Source organism: Hyperolius riggenbachi, chromosome 10, assembly GCF_040937935.1.
Source record: "Hyperolius riggenbachi isolate aHypRig1 chromosome 10, aHypRig1.pri, whole genome shotgun sequence".
Classification (NCBI taxonomy): Eukaryota; Metazoa; Chordata; class Amphibia; order Anura; family Hyperoliidae; genus Hyperolius; species Hyperolius riggenbachi.
In genome coordinates this window covers 109,427,718-109,450,041 of record NC_090655.1, presented here as the reverse complement: position 1 = coordinate 109,450,041, position 22,324 = coordinate 109,427,718, and the positions used below count along the sequence as shown (strand labels likewise).

General features: G+C 39.2%; 1 protein-coding gene across 1 annotated transcript in view; it reads right to left on the bottom strand.

Annotated features, from left to right (window-relative positions):
* Positions 1 to 1,621: 1,621 nt before the first annotated feature.
* The window catches only part of COL17A1 (collagen type XVII alpha 1 chain), an 85,527-nt gene continuing 64,824 nt past the window's right edge, over positions 1,622 to 22,324 (bottom strand). The window contains exons 42-56 of the mRNA XM_068256716.1: positions 21,408 to 21,443; positions 17,795 to 17,848; positions 17,564 to 17,659; positions 16,357 to 16,404; positions 15,958 to 16,098; positions 14,849 to 14,965; positions 14,182 to 14,268; positions 12,113 to 12,214; positions 10,802 to 10,969; positions 8,282 to 8,425; positions 7,444 to 7,659; positions 7,146 to 7,289; positions 5,301 to 5,372; positions 4,350 to 4,412; positions 1,622 to 4,008 (exon numbers count right to left, since the gene is read on the bottom strand). Of these exons, the coding sequence (XP_068112817.1) occupies positions 3,959 to 4,008; positions 4,350 to 4,412; positions 5,301 to 5,372; positions 7,146 to 7,289; positions 7,444 to 7,659; positions 8,282 to 8,425; positions 10,802 to 10,969; positions 12,113 to 12,214; positions 14,182 to 14,268; positions 14,849 to 14,965; positions 15,958 to 16,098; positions 16,357 to 16,404; positions 17,564 to 17,659; positions 17,795 to 17,848; positions 21,408 to 21,443 (1,538 nt within the window). The 3' untranslated portion in view covers positions 1,622 to 3,958. The remainder of the gene's footprint in view (positions 4,009 to 4,349; positions 4,413 to 5,300; positions 5,373 to 7,145; positions 7,290 to 7,443; positions 7,660 to 8,281; positions 8,426 to 10,801; positions 10,970 to 12,112; positions 12,215 to 14,181; positions 14,269 to 14,848; positions 14,966 to 15,957; positions 16,099 to 16,356; positions 16,405 to 17,563; positions 17,660 to 17,794; positions 17,849 to 21,407; positions 21,444 to 22,324) is intronic.

Sequence of the window (22,324 nt, the reverse complement as noted above, 5' to 3'; positions counted from 1 at the left end):
CGGCTCCTAACTGGTTCACAGAGCTCTGCTGTCATATAGATGGTAGGGGGAGTGAACTGCAGCGGGGAGAGAGCGACGCGATCGGCAGGAGCGCGCAGTGGGCTAGTTGAAATCTACGTCCTGTCAGAGCCGCGCAGCCACCTGCAGGACGTAGATTTCAACCAACGCGGTGCGGAAGTAGTTAAATTACTCATTTTTTGTAATGTAAACATTGGCAATAATAATCGTAAATTCTAGAAAGTAAAATCAGTAATTCTGGTACACTGCATTAATGATCAGATCCTTATTTCTATTTCTAGTTATTTTAAGAACACTTAACACTTTCACTGCTTGCTGCCATGACCATTGCATACTATTTTCTATATTCTTTGGTGTATAGAACATCATCAATTTCCCATCTACCCGCATGAGTAATTAGCTGCAAAGAGCAAGCCTGTGAGCTGTGATCATAATGGAATAGTGTCCCTGTTTGACATTTTCTTTTAGGAACTCTTTTGTAAAGACAAGTATTTGCAAAGGACCATAAGATCACAGTAAGAAAAGAAAATATTTTTTTGCAGGATTGAAGCACATTTTTTTCTCAGCAAAGGTGACATTCACTTTAAAGTCCATGTTTCTGCTGTAGTGTTAGGGTTTCTTTTTAGTAAGCCGTAATAAAGTAAGGCTTGCTTCACAAAGCAAACATAAAGGGGTTGTCCCAAATTCTTGCCATGTGCATGACCCTCAAACATGGGTACATGTATGCTACTATGTATGTATTAGCAGTGCAGGAACTGAATTCCCATATTACCAAAATATATGGTACAGGATTTATGCATTCTATCAATGACTAAAAGAAAGAACTGCCTATTCACAACTCCTCTAAAAAGAAGCTTATTTATAATATTCCACGTGTTTTCTCCTATTTATTGCATTTTCATTAGTAGCTTCTTTGGCCTCAATTCAGTAAGATCATGCTGGGGATAATATGGCAAGAGAAAACTTACCTCCACACAGTGAGAGCGTTATCTTATCTCTTCATTCCTTAAAGGGACTCCGAACAGTGCAGAAACTATAGAAAGGTGCATATCATTTTAAAGCTCTCTTTCTCCTCTTTCCAATGATATATAAACCCCCGCCCTACGCCTTTTAGTTTTTGCTATTTTCGCGATTGAAATTGCCATGGACGCGATTTCGAAAATAGAGAAAACTAAAAGGCGTAGGGCGACGATTTAGGTGTCGCCAGAAAGAGAGCTTTAAAATGATACCCATCTTTCCATAGTTACATTGTTTTACACAGGGCGACTTTTTCCTAAAGTCAGCAGCTCCATCCTTTAACTTTAGAATTCTGGAGTTATTTTAAGGATTGAAGAGTTAACTTAAAGACAGAAGAGTTAACTTTAGGTTTGCCTGAGGTAAAATGTTTCCTGAATACTACATGCCTCATCACCATGGTGATAACTCCAATGTTACTAAAGACAGGAGATAAGCTTAGTGAATTGAGGCCTTTGTGTTGACCCAGATTTCTATATTTAAGAGGTTGACTTTAAGCTGTACCACTAAAGTACTTGTAGTTTTATAAAATACTTGTAATAGTAGTCTTGGAAGATGTATAATGAGAATCTCTTATATGAGAATGGTCTTAATTTTTTAATTTATTTTATTTTTTTACAAAATAACTTGCATTATCACATTCAACCAAACTAGCCAATGAATGGGAAACATCTCATGTTGCCTCTTTTGGCCATTGGGCAACATAGCAGCCTCACAATTTATCCATAAAACATCACAGCACATAATCCTTTTGTTGAGTATTTCTATTAATTATGGTGGAACTCAGACATTAAAGAGGAACTGTAACCAAGGATTGAACTTAATCCCAGTCAGTAGCTGATACCGCCTTTCCCATGAGAAATGTTTACCTTTTCTCAAATAGATCATCATGGGTGTCTGTATGCCTGATCTTGTGGGGAAACCTCTCCCATAGTGTAATGTCAGGACCATGGGCCTGACAGTTTCCTGTCTGTGACCCTTGTTGCATTGTGGGAAATAACAGCTGATTCCAACTGTCAAGCAACCAATATCTCCCTCTGTGCATATGTATATCTATAAAAAAAATCAACCTTTTAGCCTAACGTATTGTAAGGGGGTGTGGTTATATATAATGGCAGTTGGTGCTGTCTAGTTTTTTTAATGTCTGCCAGTGGTAAATATGATTATGTGCAGGCTTATTGTGATTCAAACAATATGAACAATTTCCATGGCGAATATCAATAACTTCTTGATCTCTCTTCTATTTTTTAAGTTCTCACTTTGCAATGTATTGATTTATATTTTTTCCCTTTTCCACTTTAACATAAATGCATTGTTAAAAATTTCAGTTAATCACAATGGTACCCAGAAATTAATATAAATGCATCGTGTACTGTAACATCAACGTGTTGTCTAGCTTAATGCGTTTCAAATAGTCAGGGATTAATTTCAGCTGGATATGCTACCTAATAAAGTACAAGTGTCCCATGTCTGTGTGTCAGTGCTTTTGCGCTACTGCGCATGTCCTGCACACTGTCACAGCCATTGGGACAGGACGCAGGGGCCAGGAGGCGGCACGGGCAGGCGTGTGTGCGCGTGTGGCAACAGACCTAGAGCCTATTTTTAAACGGGCTTAGCTCACTACTAATGGGATAAAATAATTATTTTAATTTGCTACTAGATGACCTGCCCACTTGCTGATCCTTTTTTTTTTTTTTTTTTTTTTTACATATTCACATTTTTATGCATTTTCTATTTGGATTGTTTTATTCTTTCTATATCAAAACGTTTTGGTGTTTCTAACTAGCAGAATCTAATCTGAATCTCATAAACATGCCCTCAAATTGATAATTCGCATTATCTCATGGAATCTATAAATAAAGAGGGCTTGTTAGCGAAAACTATCTACCCTGTTGCTCATAGTTTTCTAATTTGTAATGTTCTCAATCTGCAACAAAGGCCAAATCACGTAACACTCTCTAAGGCCTCCAACCATTATGAAACAAATTTCAAATAAAAATCCACCAAAACAGTATTCTATGGAGAGTGAAACAAGGTTGTAAAAAAAAACCAAAATGTACAAGTTTAATTATAAAATCACAGTCACAGCCATAGCTAAATATAAAGGATAAAAGTGACAAAATCATAATGTAACAGAATTTGAAAACAAAGGTGTCTTATACAGTGCCAGTGCCAAAAAAGTAGAAAGAGTAGAAATAGAATTTTTGAAAATTTTAGCTGCTGTTGAACTACCTCGCTCAAGCTGACAAGCTGAACACCAGTTCAATGACAGCTAAAAACATGTCTCATATGGGCACTGGAGGGGATTATGTAGGAAAGAGGTGCTGCATAATATGAATTATTTTTTGATGTGTATTTAAATTTATCAACCAATTGGGTTGTTGCTTGATTTGGCAATCCCTCCCCCGAGGTATATTTTGTTAAATATTGAAAGCGTCCTCAATTAGTCTCAACACTGTAACTTAAGACTGAATTCTACATGATGGGACATTTCTTGATGCACCTCCTTCATTCACAATCCCCTTTAGATATCACAGGTCTCTTTCTGTAAGCTATGAGCAGCTAACCACAGCTCAGCAGAAGTCATAATGCCCGTGGATCTTTGAACTGTTTAGGCAATCATAATTTCAACTTTTCTCCTTAAGGGAATAAACAAACAAACAAACATAAGAAATATATCTTTACACAATTTTACAATTCCTCCAAAGCGACATGAGATGTTCGGGTCTGGAATCCCTTGAGAATGAGGTCAAAGCGAAGAGTGATGCCTATAAATTATTGTTGCTCTGATATGTGCTTGTGGAGCAGCACTGCACCGAGATACTGCTGGTATACATGAATAGAATTAATGTACTCTCAGTTCAAGTTAATGGTTCTCGACATATCAGGCAGCAGATGAGCCGGTGCACTTGCTGAAATGATCTTGTCAAACACCCAGGCTCCTTCTTTTCCTTTTTCCGACAACTATTGATTCTCCTGTAAGCGTAAACAAAAAAGAATGACTTACAGCAATCTTGACTTTAATTCAGGTGCTAGGTAATCAACACATATATAACATCACTACATTGTGCATTTATAGCTCACAGACTTCAGCGCTCAGCATGCCTGTAAATTTGGGCACCACCACAGCACACAATGGTATTATTGGCTATGTTGGTGCTAGGACCATTAGGGAGCCTTGCCCAGAGACCCCTTACTGGCTTTAGCCAGAATTCAAACCCATGGCAAAGGGCTCAAGTCCCACATCAAAGTCTTAGCAACAGCCTTACCATTACATTACCCAGCTGACTTTACAACATACAATTTTAATAACATACCTTTCTGTCCTTTGGGACCTCTTGGTCCTTCTGCTCCTGGATATCCTGGATCTCCTCGGTCACCTGTAGCGATAAAAAATGACACAATAACTGAGACCATATGTAATATGCTTTGTGCTCATACTCTTTTTCAATGAGGTTGTAAAATAGAAAATACTTTAAACACAAGAACATGGGATTCTCAATATTTGGGAAAAAAAGTATGACTGCACCGTGGTAAGGTAAACACACTGTAGACAGAGGCAAAATATGTTTTAAACAGTACAAAATTTAGATAGATTTTTATCTGTTAACTAAATATGACAATTTAAATCAGTGACCTTTAATGTATGTGTGGTTGGCTGATATTTAATAGCTGGTGCATTAATCAAAGATGTCTGGCACACATTTTGCAAAATGAAGTGTAGCTTCTTCAAAGAGAAGGCCTACTCGTGGTCATCTGTATTGGAAGTCCCTGTTCTGTCACCAAAGGGCAACCAAAGATAGAATGAAATGGATTTTCTATATAAATGAAGAATCATTACTCTCTAGGAATTTGCTAATTTCTACTGTTTAATGGACAGATATTTTGACATATACCCAGCTGAGATTACCCCATTATGTCTTGCCAAGTAAACTACTTCAGTGTACATAGGCTGACAATCTGCCACCCTGGCATCTTAATTTAAAAGGCCCAAATGACTGGAGACCTCCATGCGAGACCCAATTGCTTACAAGTTTGTCGCCTCCTAGACAAAATAAGTTTTGCATACTTCTGCTTTTAGCAACGGAGGAATGGTATCTGGTGACCTGGTTGAAGAATCCAAGGCTCAGTTTAATAGTTTGCTAAGCCTATCACACTGCACATCCCTGGATCGCCCAGTGATCTACTGATGCAGATAATGATATCAGTAAAATGATTTGTTGGTTATTTCCCACCAATAATGTTGTTTATCTTAAGTCCTTTCTTACCTTTGATGCCAGGGTATCCTCTTTCTCCCTTCTGTCCTTGTAGACCTGGTGGTCCTTGAATGGTTCCATAAGCTGCAGGGGGAAAAAACATGCTAAGTTATCTGTTTTCACAAACACAGAAACACTGAAAGGTCTATATTATTTACATTGCGGGTTATATTTTCAGGAGGTATCGTAATCCATAATGTGTTTATAGTCCTTATATTTGGTAAAACTGGTAAATTATTTAAACTAGAGCACTTGGTCCCTTACTGACCCACACTAGTTGTTTTACTCCATTTGCTGCCTAATGTGGTGGGTTTGAACCTGCAAAACACGTTGCTTTGTGGAAAACTTGAGTACACTTTGTTGACTTAAATCGCCAGTTTCCGGTTCACCTCCACCTCCTCTTTTAAACATTTTTTGGATGTTTGTGTGCTACTTTGGCACCTCTGTTCTAAATCCTTGTTTTATTATGATGAGGGGTGCCTAGCTAGCGGAAGCTGACCAGTGGTGCCATGGTGTCATTAGCAAGCATAGCGGTGACATTGGCGACCATAAATGCAATGTGAACTAATAGCTAGCTGCTGAAGCCGACAGGTGGTGCAACACCGCTAACTGCTAAGTGGTGCCTCCCAATGCCATAGCACACTGTTTCCTAACACACTTCCTCTGTTAGTCTTTATAACCAGGTACTACTATATCACACTTTTTTCTTGCTGCCATCTGTCTTAAACATAATGGTCCTGATTCACAAAACTTATTTCACACACTGGCCCATATGCAATTCACTTTTTCACCTGAGTTTTCTCCTAGGAGATATTTTAAAACTTGTCAAAAAAAAAGGCCTTTCAAGCCACCAGAAAGCAAGAAAATACTCAAAATAATTTTGATAGGTCTTTTTCACCTACTTTTTGGTACTTTTTTACTTGAAAAGTGCTGGAAAATTATTTTAAATGGAAGATGAAAAATTATCTCCTTGGAGAAAACTCAAGAGAAAAAGTTAATTGCATATGGGCCACTATCTCTACTTGGCCCCAATTCAGATAATTTTTCTCTTGAGTTTTCTCCAAGCATTTGATTTTCATCCTATGTACAAAATCAATTTTCAGCATCAAGCAACTGAAAGGGAAATAAAAAGCTGGTAAAAAAATTGATATCAAAATGATTTCTAGCATTTTCTTGTTTGCCGGGGGAAAGGCAGTGTATTGATAAGGTGTGAAAATGTCTCGTGTTAGATAAATAAAATTTTCTCCAGAGTTTTCTGAGGCTCTTTATCTCTTTCTCACCTTGGGCCATATGCAATTCACTTTTTCACCTGAGTTTTCTCCAAGGAGATAATTTTTCATCTTGAATTTACATTAACTTTTCAGCACTTTGCAATGGAAAAAGTACCACAAAGAAGGTGAAAAAGTACTGTCAAAATTATTGTGAATATATTTTTTTGCTAGCTGGTAATTTAAAAGGCACTTTATTAACAAGTTTGAATATATCACCTAGGAGAAAACTCAGGTGAAAAAGTGAATTGCATATAGCCCCTTGGCTTTTATACTGGTATTTACAAACTTTACCATCAAAAGCCATTAGCAAGCAATAAAGTAGTCCAAATACATTTGATATTACCTTTTACCTGCCTTTTGCTTCTTTTCAAATGTGAGGTGCTATTTTGTAGAGAACATGAAAAATTTTCTCCCGGTGGAAAACTCAGGAGAAAAGTTGATTAGGGTCCTTTCTCTCCACATAAAGATAGTGAAGAAAGATCAGGTGAAAAAATTCATTAAAAAAAGTTTTGTAGGTCCGGCTCACAGTATCTTAAAGAACATATATATAGCAAAGATCATGTAATAGTCAAAGCTTGCCACTTACTTCGGAAAATTTCCATGAGATCAGTTGTGATATTATTATTGGTTGCATATATCTGGCAGATTCCTGGTGGTCCCGGTGGCCCTTGTGGTCCAGGAATATAAGACCTTTGTGAGTTGAAAGAGACATCTCCAAGGAGTCCTTGACCTGAAGATTGGAAACCAACACAGTTGGGTCATTGTGATGATACTGAGCGTACATTTCAATGTAAAAAGTTCATGTTGTTACTTTAATCATAATGCAAACATATCCATTTCTACTACCCAAGAAACTGGAAAAAAGTTTAGCAAATAATGCTTACTCTGGATTTTTTCTGTTACACGAGATGCCACTTCATTATAATCTATAGAGTATGATGAGGAGGAAGATGAAGAATATGATGAGCCTGATGATAGTGATGAGCCTGATGATGATGATGCAAGCAAACCACTGTCTCCCTTAGCTCCTCGAGGGCCATGTGGTCCAGGAGGTCCTGGTGGCCCTGGTGGTCCAGAGATGTATCTTCTAATATTGTCACCTGGGGAAACGGTAAAGGATCCAAATGAGTGGTGAAATAAAGTTTCCTTTATTAATGCTATGTTTTCTGTATGAACTGGTTTGACAGAAGATTCGATTTTTAATAATTAAACAGAGATATTTGTAACATAATTTAAGGAAATGCAGTGGATGATATTGTATTGGATAATCTTTGCTAATGCATTAAATATACTATCTATTATGAGTTAGTGCACATAGATTGTGCTTCTGTCTTTGGTTCGGGGGAGATAGCTTCTAGTCAGAGAAAACACTAAGCCTTTAGCAGAAGCACCACAGCATGAAATAGTCATTAGGATGCCCTGCACTCTTTTAAACTTAGAGCCCACTGCCACCAGTCCCCATATGTGAACAGTTTATACATATGTATTTCTACTGTATAAAGGTACAGCCATGTTTGAATACTTATGATTGAAATAAGCTTGTCTAAACTAAGAGCAGTGTTGCCATTTCTTCTCACATTTCTTGATTACTGTTATGTATGCCTGGCCGGTAAAGATAGCCATGGACATTCAACTATGGTCTGCAGAACTGGCTAATATCACCACACTTGGTCAACCATCACCACTGAAAGCAGCCCATTAGAGAACATAAACTGTATTTACTTGTTAGGTATTCAATAAGCTCAGTCCGTAACATATCACTCCTAGTATCCTCAGAAGCATAGGAGGCCAAACCGCCAAGTCCTGGAAGTCCGGGAGGCCCTGGTGGTCCAGGTGGTCCGGGGGGCCCGCCAACATTTTGAACATCTGAGGAAACAAAGCAAGATATTTAATACATAAAGCAGCTGTTGAGTTCCCTGGTCTTTTTGCATTGCTTAGTTATTCATACACTGTGCATGTAACATGTTACTATTGTACAATATACTACTATAAGTTGTGGCTGAGCTGCATACTTTTTCAATGAAAACAAATAAAATGGATTACTCATTACAGTGTACTTGCCACAGTGCTGGAAAATATAAATAATAAGAGTATGTGCATAAAATGCAAACATGCATAGAGGTTAACCTGAGTGAAAATGGCATACTAAAACTAACAGGAATTTCAGATATACTGGCTGCTGAAATAGTGTGAAAATATTGACTTTCCTTGGTCCCATCCTTTCCACCTCAGCATGGTAGAATTTCTGGAAAGGCCACAAAGTAAGAGGCCTTGTGCGGCTGCAACCCAAAAAAGCACCTGGACATGAAAGAGGGGTGGCTACATGTGAAAGGGAGCAACACATAAAAAAAGGTAAACTGATGCTCAAGGGGGTTTCATGAAACAAAAGGGCTGCTGGTCATGGTTGATACACATAGAAGAAAGGACGGCACATGAAATGGGGGATGGTTGTGCGCTGCTGCACAAGAAAGGTGAGCAACAACATACTTGGCCTAGAAGCACAAAAACAGAGACAGAGGCGCATTGCCACTATTGGACCTTTTTGAGCTTGCACTCCTTGCCTGATGAGGCGGGTTATACCTGCGAAACGCGTTGCGAAGTAACAAAATAAATTGTTATTTGCGATTTGAACAATCTCGATTGTCCATCATTTCAGGCGGTAAGTCCACCTGTACTCCTCCTTTTTAGTTGTTTTTTAGATCATTTTAACCTGCCTGGTGCCTCTGTCCAAATTTGCACAGTATATAGTCCACCTTGGGTGGAGGGGACTTTCCCCTTCTTTCTATCTACAGAGAGCGACTTCTTAAACCTGAGTGGGGTCAGGTTCTAATGCTCCCCACCTGCATTTCAAGTGGCTGCCCATGTGGTAGCCCGTGTTTGTGAGTATATCCACATCTGTTAGTTATTTTGCCAACAATTGCTAGACTTACTGCACCATATTGGGCTCTCGGTTTTTCTTTTTTGTTTCAAGTAGAAGCACAAAAAGTGTAAATCCAGCCATGCACCTCAGGACTTCCCTATTGGACCTTTTATGTGATTGGTTGTTTTATTGACCAATTATTTCAACATACAGTTTAATGGGAAGCAACATTACAATAGGTCATCAAGTCCCCAGACATATCAGGATTCTGTCTGGTAAAATAACCTTGTAATTTGAGAAGGTGTTTTAGAAAATGTGATTTTGTTGGCTGGATACACAGGTAGGACTGACGGATCTTTAATGAAGTATATCATCCAATATATATGGATATGGTATGCAAATGGTATGTTACCTTAAAAGTGCATCGGCTTTCTTGTCAATTTGTGAATATATAATTGGACTGGGCTATGAAGTTCATTATATTTGCTTTATTGATTTATGCAATGACAGCACAAGTGGTCAACCAATGCCTTGCAGCCCTAAAATTCTGAGTTTAGTTACCATAATGCATACTATATGTATGCATTGTGTATATTCTCCCAGTGCTTGAGTAAGATTTCTCGAGGTGCTCCACTTTTTTCCACAAAATCTGGAAGCATAATGGTAGGAGGACTAACTACACTGACTCTGCTGGATGTGCGTAACTGTAACTGTCACTGCCATGGTTCAAAAAAGAGCTAAATAACAAGTCATATATAAGTACAGGTAAATAGATAATGATCATACTGGAATCATGTATTTTTAATAGGTATGTGGACTTTGTATTGTAAGGTAGTTCCATCCGAGGCAGGGCTTCTTGGCGCTCCCCATAGCGCCTGAGTTTGGTGCAGCTTTAGCAATGCACATGGGTAATTAGGGTATACAGCGGTTGCCAGACACCATAATTACTTCTCCCTCTGAGTTGCTATGACTCAGAGGGGGAATAGTAATTAACCCCGCCTGGAATCTCAGCGGCAGAAGGGTGAGCCGTCATTCGGCTCACCCTGTGCCAAAGTGACCGGGCGGCAAAAACGAATGTACGCAGTTTCATCACCTGAGACAATCATTTGAGATAGTCATGAGTGAACATGAGCAGAGGTATCTTTTGATGTAGTTGACCAGCATCTGCTGTGCTGAAAACAATTTGCATAACTGCTCTTGTAGTTATTATAGTGCGCATGGAGAGTGCCTCTTGCTTATCCTTCCTCTTCCACAGAGCAAGCTGCTTGACAGAGAGCCAAGCAGTGTATTTGTAATTTTACTGTTGCAAACTGTCACCTAAAATAGTGACAACAATTGTTGTGGGCAACAGTAATATAATGTGTGAACGTAGAATTACTTACTTGTCAGGTAACTTGCCAAGTCCTCTGGAGAGAAGCCGGATGTTAAGCTCACGCCTGAATTTCCTGGTGGTCCCATCGGTCCTTGTGGGCCGGGTGATCCAGGGCGGCCTGGACGGCCTGGCTGACCTGGTGGGCCAGGGGGCCCAGCCAACGATCTGAATTCAGATGCTAGGTTGATAGAAACATATAAATACACTATTAAAATATGGACACGTTAATATATATTTTGAGACAAGGATACTTTTATTTAAAGGAGAACCACTCGATGCCACGTACCACTGCTTAAAGGGAACACAAGGTGAGAGGTACACCCAAGTTGTAGCCTCTAGGCTGACATATTTTTTTTCTTTTAAACAATGCACATTGCCTGGCATTACCAATGCTATTATACTTCCCCTTGCAAAGCACTGCAATATGTCACTGTGTACCTTGTCTTACAGGACAACTGAAGTTAGAGTGATACGGAGGCTGCCATATTTATTGCCTTTTAAAAAATACAAATTGCCTTGCTGTCTCACTGATCCACTGCCTTTAATACTTTTAGTCATAGCCCTTGAACAAGCATGCAGATCAGATGTTTCTGCCAAAAATATGACAAGATTATCTGAATGCTTGTTTCAGGCATGTGATTCAGACACTACGGACTAGAGAGATCAGTTAGACTGCCAGTCAACTGGTATTGTTTAAAAGGAAATAAATATGGCAGCCTCCATATGTCTCACACCCCGGGTTCGCAAAGAACAGGCATTATTTCAAATCATGACAGATTTCTATTAATTCAAATATTACACTTTCAAATGTTTGTCACCAACTCAACGATAAAATAACTATAAAATAACTAACAGCTGCTTTCCGGGGAGGTGCTAAGGTTAGACTTAAGGTGGCCACTAACGATCCAATGTCTAGCGAAAAATCGTTAGAGCGATCAGAAATTCTGATCGGAAGTGAAATCATTCACTACACCAGTAATGCACCAATCTTTGCTTCCTATCAATCCCAAACAACAAGAAAATCCAAATTTTGGTTCTACGAAAATCCAATCGGACGACTGATTTTTACAATCGTATGTAATTGATTGTGCCCATCAACAAAGATTATTTACAACCAATCCAATTAGAATTTCTGATCGCTCGAATGATTTTTCGCTAGAAGTTGGACTGTTAGTCGCCACCTTTATGATACTTTTGGGAAGAGATCTACATTTAAAGATTTTTTTTTTCAATTAAATAAATCAACCTCAGTTGGTACAACCACTCCTATACCTGGTATGTATGTAACGGATAATTTCAGAATTTTGACATTGTTTCTTACTTTGGAGTAAAGCTGACAAATCACCACCAAAATTAGACCCAGGCAATCCTGGCAAGCCTGGTGGTCCGGGTGGTCCTGGAATGCCAATCTGTAGTCCATGACCTAGAAAACACAGGAGCAACCATAAATAACGTAAAATGGCACTGGTGTCTGAGCTCAGTGATTTTTTGTTTAGGGGTTTATAAGATTTGGCTTCGACTGGCAATATGCAAATGTTGGCATTTGTCAGATGCAGTTGTGAGTCTGCGAATTTTTAATTGCTGACATTGAAGAAACGGTGGTGGTGCAGTGCCTTATAAGCAACGTCGTGCCAGGCCTGAGAGGCCTGCCCATGTTCACAAACACGCTTGTATTTCTAACCACAAGATATCTGTCTTTAACGGTTAAAGGACCATTATCGTGAAAATCGTAACATTTAAAATGCATGTAAACACATTCAAATAAGATGTACATTTCTTCCAGAGTAAAATGAGCCATAAATTGCTTTTCTCCTTTGTTGCAGTCGCTTACAGTAAGTAGTAGAAATCTGACAGAACCGAAAGGTTTGGAGTAGCCCAACCTCTCATGGGAGTTTCTCAGGGCTTTCTTTATTTTCAAAAGCACTTAGGGAATGACAGCGCCATCCAACTGCCCAAAAAAGTGTGAAGCCAGCTGGGAAACTGACCAGCATCTTTGTATAAATCCTTTTCAGGGAGTGTCTTTATAAAGAATACATACTTTATAAAGTACATGCTGAGAATCCCCCATGAAGAGATAGACTAGCCCAAACTGCGGTTCTGTCAGATTTCTACTACCTACTGTAAGTGAAAGCAACATAGGAGAAAAGTAATTTAATTTATAGCTCATTTTACTCTGGAAGAAATGTAGTTCTTATTTGTATGTGTTTACATGTATTTTACATTTTATTTTTTTTCGCGATAGTGGTCCCTTAAGGTAGAACTGCAGACAATATTTTATTTGTTGTTTTAGTTTTTATGGTGCGGGGAAAGGCTATAACCTCTGCCAAGTTACTGTTTGCTGTCTCCAGTGAAAGGATTACCCTAATCACATCTTTCCTGGTCACAATTGACACCGGTTTAAAAAATAGAGTAAATCCGAAATTAAACAGCTGTTATTGGAACACGAATTGAAGATAATTCTTCCAATGGGTTCCCTGTTTTAGTGGCAGTTGTCAAAATTAAGATTTTAATAGAGATTTAATTTTAAGGATAATGCAGCTACACATATCTAAATTGGTGCCTTGCAAAATGTGCATAGAGGGACAAAAGGTTGAATGCTTGTCAGCTATATGGAAGAATGACTCTGGGTGGTTACCAAACCTCTGAGACTTTAAACCAAGGTGGGTTGCAATAACATCAACCACCGTCAAAGCAAGAAATAACCATCCCCACTCAGTATTCAGGTCTGCTAAACAGGTGCTGGTTGGTCACTCTCCTCTGAGGTTTTTAGGGACAACACTAAAAACTATAACAACAAGTAGGAGTATGACTATCTACAAAACACTGGTGGAGGCGACCGGAGAGTAATAATAGCTGCTAACAACAACTCTAATTGTACGTGGGAGGTAATGTGCCTCACCTCTCCTGAAGAACACATCACTATAATTGGAAAATAATTAAATTAAATAGGAACTTCAGTGACATTAAGTAGAATGAAGTAAATTATTCAGGATCACTACTTTTTCATTAATTTTCCCCGGTTTCAGCATCAGAAATGCTTTTTATAGCTATATATTGGTGTATATTGGTATGTAACTCTGCCCTCCCTGTGATGTTCAGCTTAGGCTGTTTAGCTATACGGAATTCTTCTCCCAGAGAATTCTGGGAGATCAGGTATTATTGCTATTGACTTCTGAACACACAACAGCAAACATTTGTCAGTGATGCACCAGCTAGTAGTAAAGATGTCACCTCCTGTGATAAACTTCAGAATGTAGATCAGGGTCAGAAAAGATTTTAAAATGGGCAAACACTGACTAAATAATTGTATTAATTACATTATATTTAGTAAAGTTCCTTTTTAACAATGATCTTGCTATGATTGTTAATATGAGTGAAATATCATCTTACTGTGCAACATGGAGAGAATCTCATCATAAGTCACTGCTGGACCTAGGACGGTTCCTACATCATGGTCAGTTGAAGTTAATCCAGAACCTAAGGATACACAAAAGCAAAACAAAAAAGAAACAGTTTCTTAATTATCTGTCTTAAAATATCGTAAAAAGATCTCATTAATAAGGAGCCACTGAAATAAGTTGTGTATCATTCACCTAACCATCCAATCATATTTCAACTCTGTGTGGTCTGACTATTGTGTGGCTGAAAGGTGAATGTGTCAGGGCTGGTGGCTTAATAAACAGTTTAATGTGTATACTGAATATTTCTCATCAGTGGCGTAGCTAAGGAGCTGTGGGCCCCGATGCAAGTTTTACATTGGGGCCCCGCAACCACTCTATACATAACAATTGATACAGCGCACCAAAACCTGCCAATGACAACTACAGTCTCAGAGGTGCAAGAAGGGGATGGGGAACAATTTGTTAATGATTACCACTATTCAAAGTGTCTATAGAATTGATTATTATGAGCACAGGACCAATAGAGAGCTAATACTGTAGTTGAGGGAGGGCCCTTCGGGGGCCCCTCTGTCCCAAGGTCCCCGATGCGGTCGCTACCTCTGCACCCCCTATTGCTACGCCCCTGTTTCTCATGACTCTGGATTCTCATTACTTACCTCGTATATAACTCATGACACGACTTGCCAGTTCTGCATAGTCCACAGCCTGTCCACTGTCTCCTGGTGGCCCTGGTGGTCCTTGAGGTCCAACAAGGTAATTTCTGACATTTTCACCTACATAAGAAGAAATTCACATTATTAGTCTGTAGTTGTTCAATGGACTTATGCTGGTGAGGTTTTCATGCTTTTTCAGGACACTGTACTTCAAACAGAAGTCACACTTGATTACATTCACCCCTTACCTGGACAAATAAGGGCAGAGGGAAGGGGGGGGGGGGGGGAGCTCATACAGCTATTAGAAACAAGGACAAACTGCCGAAAAAAAAGCTGCTTGGATCCCTTTAATGTCTGTAGGGTATCCTAACCTGTCACCCCAGGTTGCAACAGCAAACAATGCCTTTGTCTTACACTTGTTATGCCAAACAACTTGTATAAATAAAAAAAATGGCTCATTTGTTTCATTCCCAGAAATCACTTGAGGACATGCATCTGACAGTTACATCCTGTAGTTATTATTATTGTACATTTATATAACATCAAAACCTTTTTCACCCAGTTTTGCAGAAAAGTTCAAACAAGTCACGTTACTAACTGTTCCTCAGAGGAACTCACAGTCTAACCTTTCAGGGCTAATGTTTTGGCCTATTAGTATGCTCTTGGGTTGTGAGTGGAAATAGTAGCAACCCCCCACAAACAAGGGGAGAATAAACAAGCTCCATGCAGAAGCTGTTCTGGCCCTGATTACAAAATTAGAATTCTACTCCTGCAAGGAGAAATTGCTAAGCTTTAGCCATTGAGCGAAGTGTTTTGGAAAAATACATATGTCCATCAGAATCAACTAGGAATGGTCAAAGAGATGCAATTCATTCCAAGTTGATGTATATTTGTTGCTAATTATTTTGCAAATGTCACATTTGCATCAACTATTAGCACCTCATTGAGCATCCCTAAGTTCAACCAATATTTTAAAAATATCTGGCGGAACTCAAGAGGTCAGGTATCAAAATTTTGCACTTGCACCAGAACAAGCTTTGCCATTGACATGACAATGGCCAGGCCTGCAGTGCTTTGCAGAATGAGTGTAAGAGGCATGGGCAGTCGCTTACTTTGAAGGTATTGGGCAATGTACTGTTGGACTTCTTCTGCTCCACGGCCAGAGCTGCCAGGCTCACCGGGTGGGCCAGGAGGACCTGGTGGACCAGGAGGACCGGGTGGGCCTGGGCCGCCAGGTCTTGATCCAGGTGGACCTAAAATAAAAAGGTAAACAAAAAATGATTAATATTTCATGAATGTCATACAAAGGTTGCAAATAAATCATCATGCGCAAAAATCTGGAAACTATCTGCAATTGTAAACGTTTCTCATTGGCAAACTTGTATGTAGCCATGTAACATGATCCTTCACCTGTTCTTTTAAAAGGCAAGTAAAAGTGTATTGCAATACAAATGGCTAATTTATGACAAAGTACATTTAATTTATATGGACTAGAGACAATGTTTTCTCACCTCGGGAACTTCCTGGAATACCGGGAGCACCTGGGATACCAGCTTCTCCTGCAAGTAGATATAACCATATCAGATTTGTGATCGGGGAATACATCATCACACACAGGCGATTATATTATCCTGTAATGTCATCCTCATGAAAGAAGAATTGTATACCTCCCTAGCGGCATGATTACTTCTGGATTTTAGGATCTAAAAGCGGTGCCATTTTTTCATACGCTTTTAGACCCTAAAAACAGAAAAGATTATACTGATCAGACAGAATGGAAACTATTGGTTGGTTGTGAAGGAATCGTCTATTGTTTACATGATTTCGATTAACACAGAAACTATTTTTGGTTTCAGGTTATGGATGTTCAACATCATTCAGGTTGATTATTGAAGGAGAATCATATAAGATCTCACTTACAGTGTGTGGGCTATTAGTCAATCATCTTTCAATCAACTACACTGTTGTTGATTGCCCAATAAAGTCGATCGATTACTTGCTCGGCGGAAAATGAAGTACTGTATGGGCACCTTAATCTGTTAGAAACATGTGGACTATTAAATGCCACAAATGCCAATGTTAACATCTTCTAGCCCTTATTCTATTCTTATCGTTCTTTAGGCTCGTAAACCTTATGTAAATCCCTACCTATCCAGTGCCCTGTGCCCGAGCCTACTTCTAATCTCATTGCCTAATTCAAACCATATCTTCTTCCCAAGTTTACTCATAGTCCTGTCATCTAACCTAATTATATCCTCTGTCCTGGCTGAATCTTAGCTGCAGTTCCACTCTCCTAATGACACCTTATAGTGTAGGCAAGTTCTAATGCTTTTGTTGGTGGATAAATGATTTTCCAGTTGATATCATGTTGTTCTTTGGAGAGCTATTAAGCAAATTAATGTATATTTACAATCTAAATTATTAAACCATGTTTCAATGTACCATTTTTGTGAAAGTCAACATTTATTAAGTATTCCCTAATGCATACAAAATTATCTTAGATACCTCTTAATCCCCCCATATAAATTGCTTCATTTAGTAGAAGAATACTTAGGGTGTTCAAAAAATGTTTTCCAGACATTCTCAGGGGCCTTTAAATACCTATTATTGTTATTATTATTTTGATTATTTAAAACTCTAAAAAAGTGATGTTTTCCTGACTGTTTTAGAAATACCCCCTGGGATCTGGCATATAAAATAATAAAAAGTACAAATTACCTCTTTCTCCTGGTTGTCCTGGTTGACCTGGGCTTCCTGGCGATCCAGGAGAACCTGGAGATCCTGGGCTTCCTGGAGGTCCGGCAGGTCCAACAGCTGTAATGTCAAAATAAAAGAAAAATGTTTCTCTGTTTTTATATGATTGCTGTAATAAGCAGATGAAACTTATGTAAATTAAACAATTACAATGCTAAATTATTATTATTATTTTTAGATAGCAAAGATACTGACCATCACGGCCTGGTGGTCCTTGAATTCCTGGTTGACCTGGATCACCTGGTTGTCCTGCAAGACAGCAGTTGTATATATTTGTAAATAATACCATGACGTAGTTAGGATATATAATTTATAATTGTGGCTCACAATAGTTAAAAATCTGGATTCCAAAATGGCAGACACAACTTTTATCTAAAGATTTTGGAGTTTACTTTAATTGCTTCAAAATGTTACCAAAATTTTGAGTAAAAGTGAGCAACCAACAGTACAGGACAGCGAAGGTTGATGTGATGACACATCAACCAAAAGCACACAAGGATTGTGTTGTAGACCAACTTTAGGCTCTAAACAAGCAGTCTAAAAGGAACATAATATGGAAGGCAGCTGCATTTGAATAGTACATTATGGACTCAATCTAATTCACTTGTTCTCCTAGGTTTTCTCCTAGGAGATAATATCATTTTTTTTTAAATTATGTTTCAGCACTTCAGAAATTGAAACAGTATCAAAAAGAGGGTGAAAAATACAGTCAAAATTAGTATTGTCTTGCTTGCTGGTGGCTTAAAATGTATTTTATTGATAAGATGTAAAATATTACCTAGGAGAACACTTAGGAGAAAAAATGAATTGGAAACTAATGTCTTCTTCTAGAATAAAGCTTTACGCAGAGGTCATGACATAAGTCAAAGTAAATGTTTAGAACACAATTGCTTTGTAATTGTAAAAATAAGCATTATACAGTTATGGTCAAAATTGGTCATACATTTTTCTATCTTTAACCATATTGTGAGAATCTGCTCAGCTGCCTGTGCAGACAGGCAGCGTTTTGACCACTGTTCACGTCTGCATACTGCAGGTCTTTTTAAAAGAGACCTTCTGTCAGTTTTGCAGCTTGTGTTGCTGAGGGATTTGCATACATTAGTCATGCAAATCCCTTACCTGCCTTCTCTTGATGACTGGCACTATAAAAGCATTCTGCTCCCAGAATGCTTTGCTGGACATTTCCCTTCCATGGTCTGTTCCTCATGGACACTGCTGGAGTGTCAGCCATTGCTATCTAGTATAGTTAATTCCTGGGGGTTGCTTTAGGCTCCTCTTCTAGTCCAGTCAGGTTGTATTATCTGTTTTGCCTGTTCCGTCTGTCTTGTGTTTGGATCGTACAAGCCCTAGCGTTAGCGGCTGTGGATCCTTCTGATTGAGTCTGGAGTGTAGGTTGGAACAGCGGTTGTTTCCGCCTACCTCATCTGTTCTGTCTGTGTTTGGATCGCGCTAGCCACTTTTCGCTAGCGCTGGGGATCCTTCTGTTCTGTCTTCTGGGATCGCGCTAGCCACTTTTCGCTAGCGCTGGGGATCCTTCTGTTCTGTCTTCTGGGATCGCGCTAGCCACTTTTCGCTAGCGCTGGGGATCCTTCTGTTCTGCTACTCTGTCTCCTGGGATCGCGCTAGCTACTTTTCGCTAGCGCTGGGGATCCTTTTGTTCTGTCTTCTGGGATCGCGCTAGCCACTTTTCGCTAGCGCTGGGGATCCTTCTGTCGCTTGTCCCTGTTTTCGTGTGTCTGTCTTGTCTGCTGCGCTTGCTGGAGGCTCGGTGAGGTAACCGTTAAGCAAGCGCTCGCGTCCTCTGTTTCATGTTTGTCTGTTAATGGTTAGTTAGGCGTGCTTGTCTCTATTGTGCTTATCACGTGGAGACCACGCATAACCGCGTGCACTTTTGCGAATGAGTGCGGTGTTCACGGTTAGCTAGCGTTTGTTATTTTCTGTATCTCCTTATTGTTTTATTTGCTGTGCCTTTGCTACTCTCGTGCTCCGCCTTGCTGTAACCTTGTGTCACGTCTGGCGATCGCACCTCTCGCGATCGCGTTCCTGCTTCTTATCTGCTGTGGTGTGTGCACAGTCGCGGGTTGGCGACTAATTTTATGCACACACACACAATCTGTCTCTGTGCTCACTCTCAATCGCTTCTCTTGCGATTGCGTTTCTTCCCTTCGTACAATTCCTGTCTGGCGTGTGTGGTAGGGCAGAGGAGCTGTTCCTCTGCACTCCACAGCTCCACCTGCCGACAGGAATTTCCCTCTGCAGGTGCATAGCACCTAGCCTGGGTGTCCTCAATTATACGCTTGTGGAGGAAATCCGCCGCGTCAGCGCACGTCTGGTGCGCTGACCACGGAGACGATTCTGCAATCGTTACACATATATTGTATATATATATATATATTGTAGAATGTCTGTAAAATTAATTTCTTAAGCTGAATCATAAAATTGACACATTGGCCTCATTTTACTAAGATCATGCTGGTGATAATAAGGCAAGAGAAAACTTACCATCACACATTGATCTTGCCTTATTAAGGTGTAGAGATAAGTTTTCACAGCGAGAGACTTATCTTATCACTTCAGTCCTTAAGTTACCTCCTACACAGTTATTTTCACATGCAGTTAATTAACAGCCTGTCTTTAACTTTAGAATTTTAGAGTTATTTTAAGGATTGAAGAGTTAACTTTAGAGATCTCACATTAACTTAAAGACAGAAGAGTTAACTCTATGTTTGCCTGAGGTAAAATGTTACCTGAATACTACATTCCTTATCACCATGGTGATAACTCTAGAAACATTATTAAAGACAGGAGATAAACTTAGTGAATTGAGGCCATTGAGACTATCTTAAAAGCAGGAGAGAGTCATTTTTTTCCAGCACAATGAACTTCTGTCTCTGTATACGCCTGTTTTGTTTGGACTACCAACTTTTTATACTATGAAGAGGATAAAAAAACGTTTTTTGCGCTTCATATAATTTTGTTTAAAAATTCAGTCATGATAGAATAAACCAGAATAAAATGATTTTTTTATTCAGTTTAGTAAATGCCCCAATTATAGCCGACACAATTTAGAGATTGAGAGTAAGAAGGCTTGATAGGCTACCTACATTTATGTAACATTGGCTAGAAGATTCCTAGGTATGAAGTTTCTCTTCCTGGAGATTATATATCTGCAATAATTTCATCTAATCTTTGGAAGTTGGAAATTTCAGTTTAGGACTATCCAAGCCAGTGTCAGACTGGGAGGTGGAAGTACTGAGGTAATCCACCTGCAAGCAGCAGTAACACTGTGTTATCCCTCCCAATAGAAACCTGCATCAAGTCTTCACTGTGAGCAGCAACACCTGATTACTGCTGCTTGGCCAGCAAGTGGATTTCCTCCCACTGATCCAAGCCCATTACTGGGGAGCATGCACATATTAGGATGAGTGGCATTATGGTCACAGAGGAAGTTAAAATGCAGAGATAATTTTAGTATTAGCTAGGGGAAATATTTCATAAATAAAAGGAACAAATAAAGAGTTCAGCCTACATTTTTACACTGAGAAAACTGGGTTACAGGCATGAAGATATAGCAGTAGAATTTATTAAAAGCTATCTAGATTTTGTCTTGTTTCATACATGCACTCGGGCATTTGTGTTATAGGATAATGTCATGTGAAAGTGAAGAGATTGAGTTTTATTTTACGTTTCAGTTGTTTTTTCATTTTTACGTTTAGAGGGCTGTCAATTTTAACGTGTTATGGCAAATTGAGTTCATGATCGCATAATCTTGCTCTCTCCACTGAAACAAAACATCTATTTGTTTTACCTGGTTGTCCTGGCATGCCCCTTTGACCTGGATCACCTATGGAAAAAAAATAATTCTTGATTATTTCCCTTGATGTGAGATGGATTTGGATATAAACATTTCTTATTTAAAGTGGATCCGAGGTGAACTTTTACTCATTGCATAATTGTGTTCCTTTCTTTTTGTTTATAGGGCAATCCTCAAGCCAAATACTTTTTTGTTTTTGTTTTAATACTCTAATTCCCTATAAACTTAATAAACCACGCCCACAGGTTTTCAGAGAGCCTTGGCAGCAAGGGTTTATGGGAGCTCAGTCTGGGCAGGAGGAGGAGGAGGTGTTACTAGCCATTGATTTCAGAGGCAGAGGGTACAGATAAGCCTGCCTCTGTGTAATGTTTACAAACAACATGGCTGCTGTCATTGTATCACAGAAAGAAATAATCATTTTGTATTAAAGCTGTTTGCAGCTATATTTGCTGTGTAAACGATCTAAACTTTAGATAAGATATATACACAAGTTACTTGTTATAGTTAGTTTTTCATCTCGGATCCGCTTTAAGCTTGGTATATGTTTCAAGATGGGGCTGAATAAATCAGATGTTTTATACATTAATAAATAGTTGACCACAGAAAAGCAGAGTTTTACAGCTGGGATTCAGTATCTAAAGGTGACTGAAACAAAGGAATTTTCTACACGGTTATCAGTTCAGTTAGTTCTCAGTATATGCCAGGTGTGTTTTAGGCAGGGCTGGCGCTTCCATAGGGGCAACGTAGGCAGTTTCCCAGGGCCTCAGAGTCGGATGATGGGCCCCCTAAGTGCAAATGTATTAGTACGCCACCCATTCCTTTGGGCGCAGGGTAATCTGAATGATAATTAAGTACAGTTACCATTAAAGGACTTGCTATCTCAATCACGGCCGCAAACTTACTTTACATGG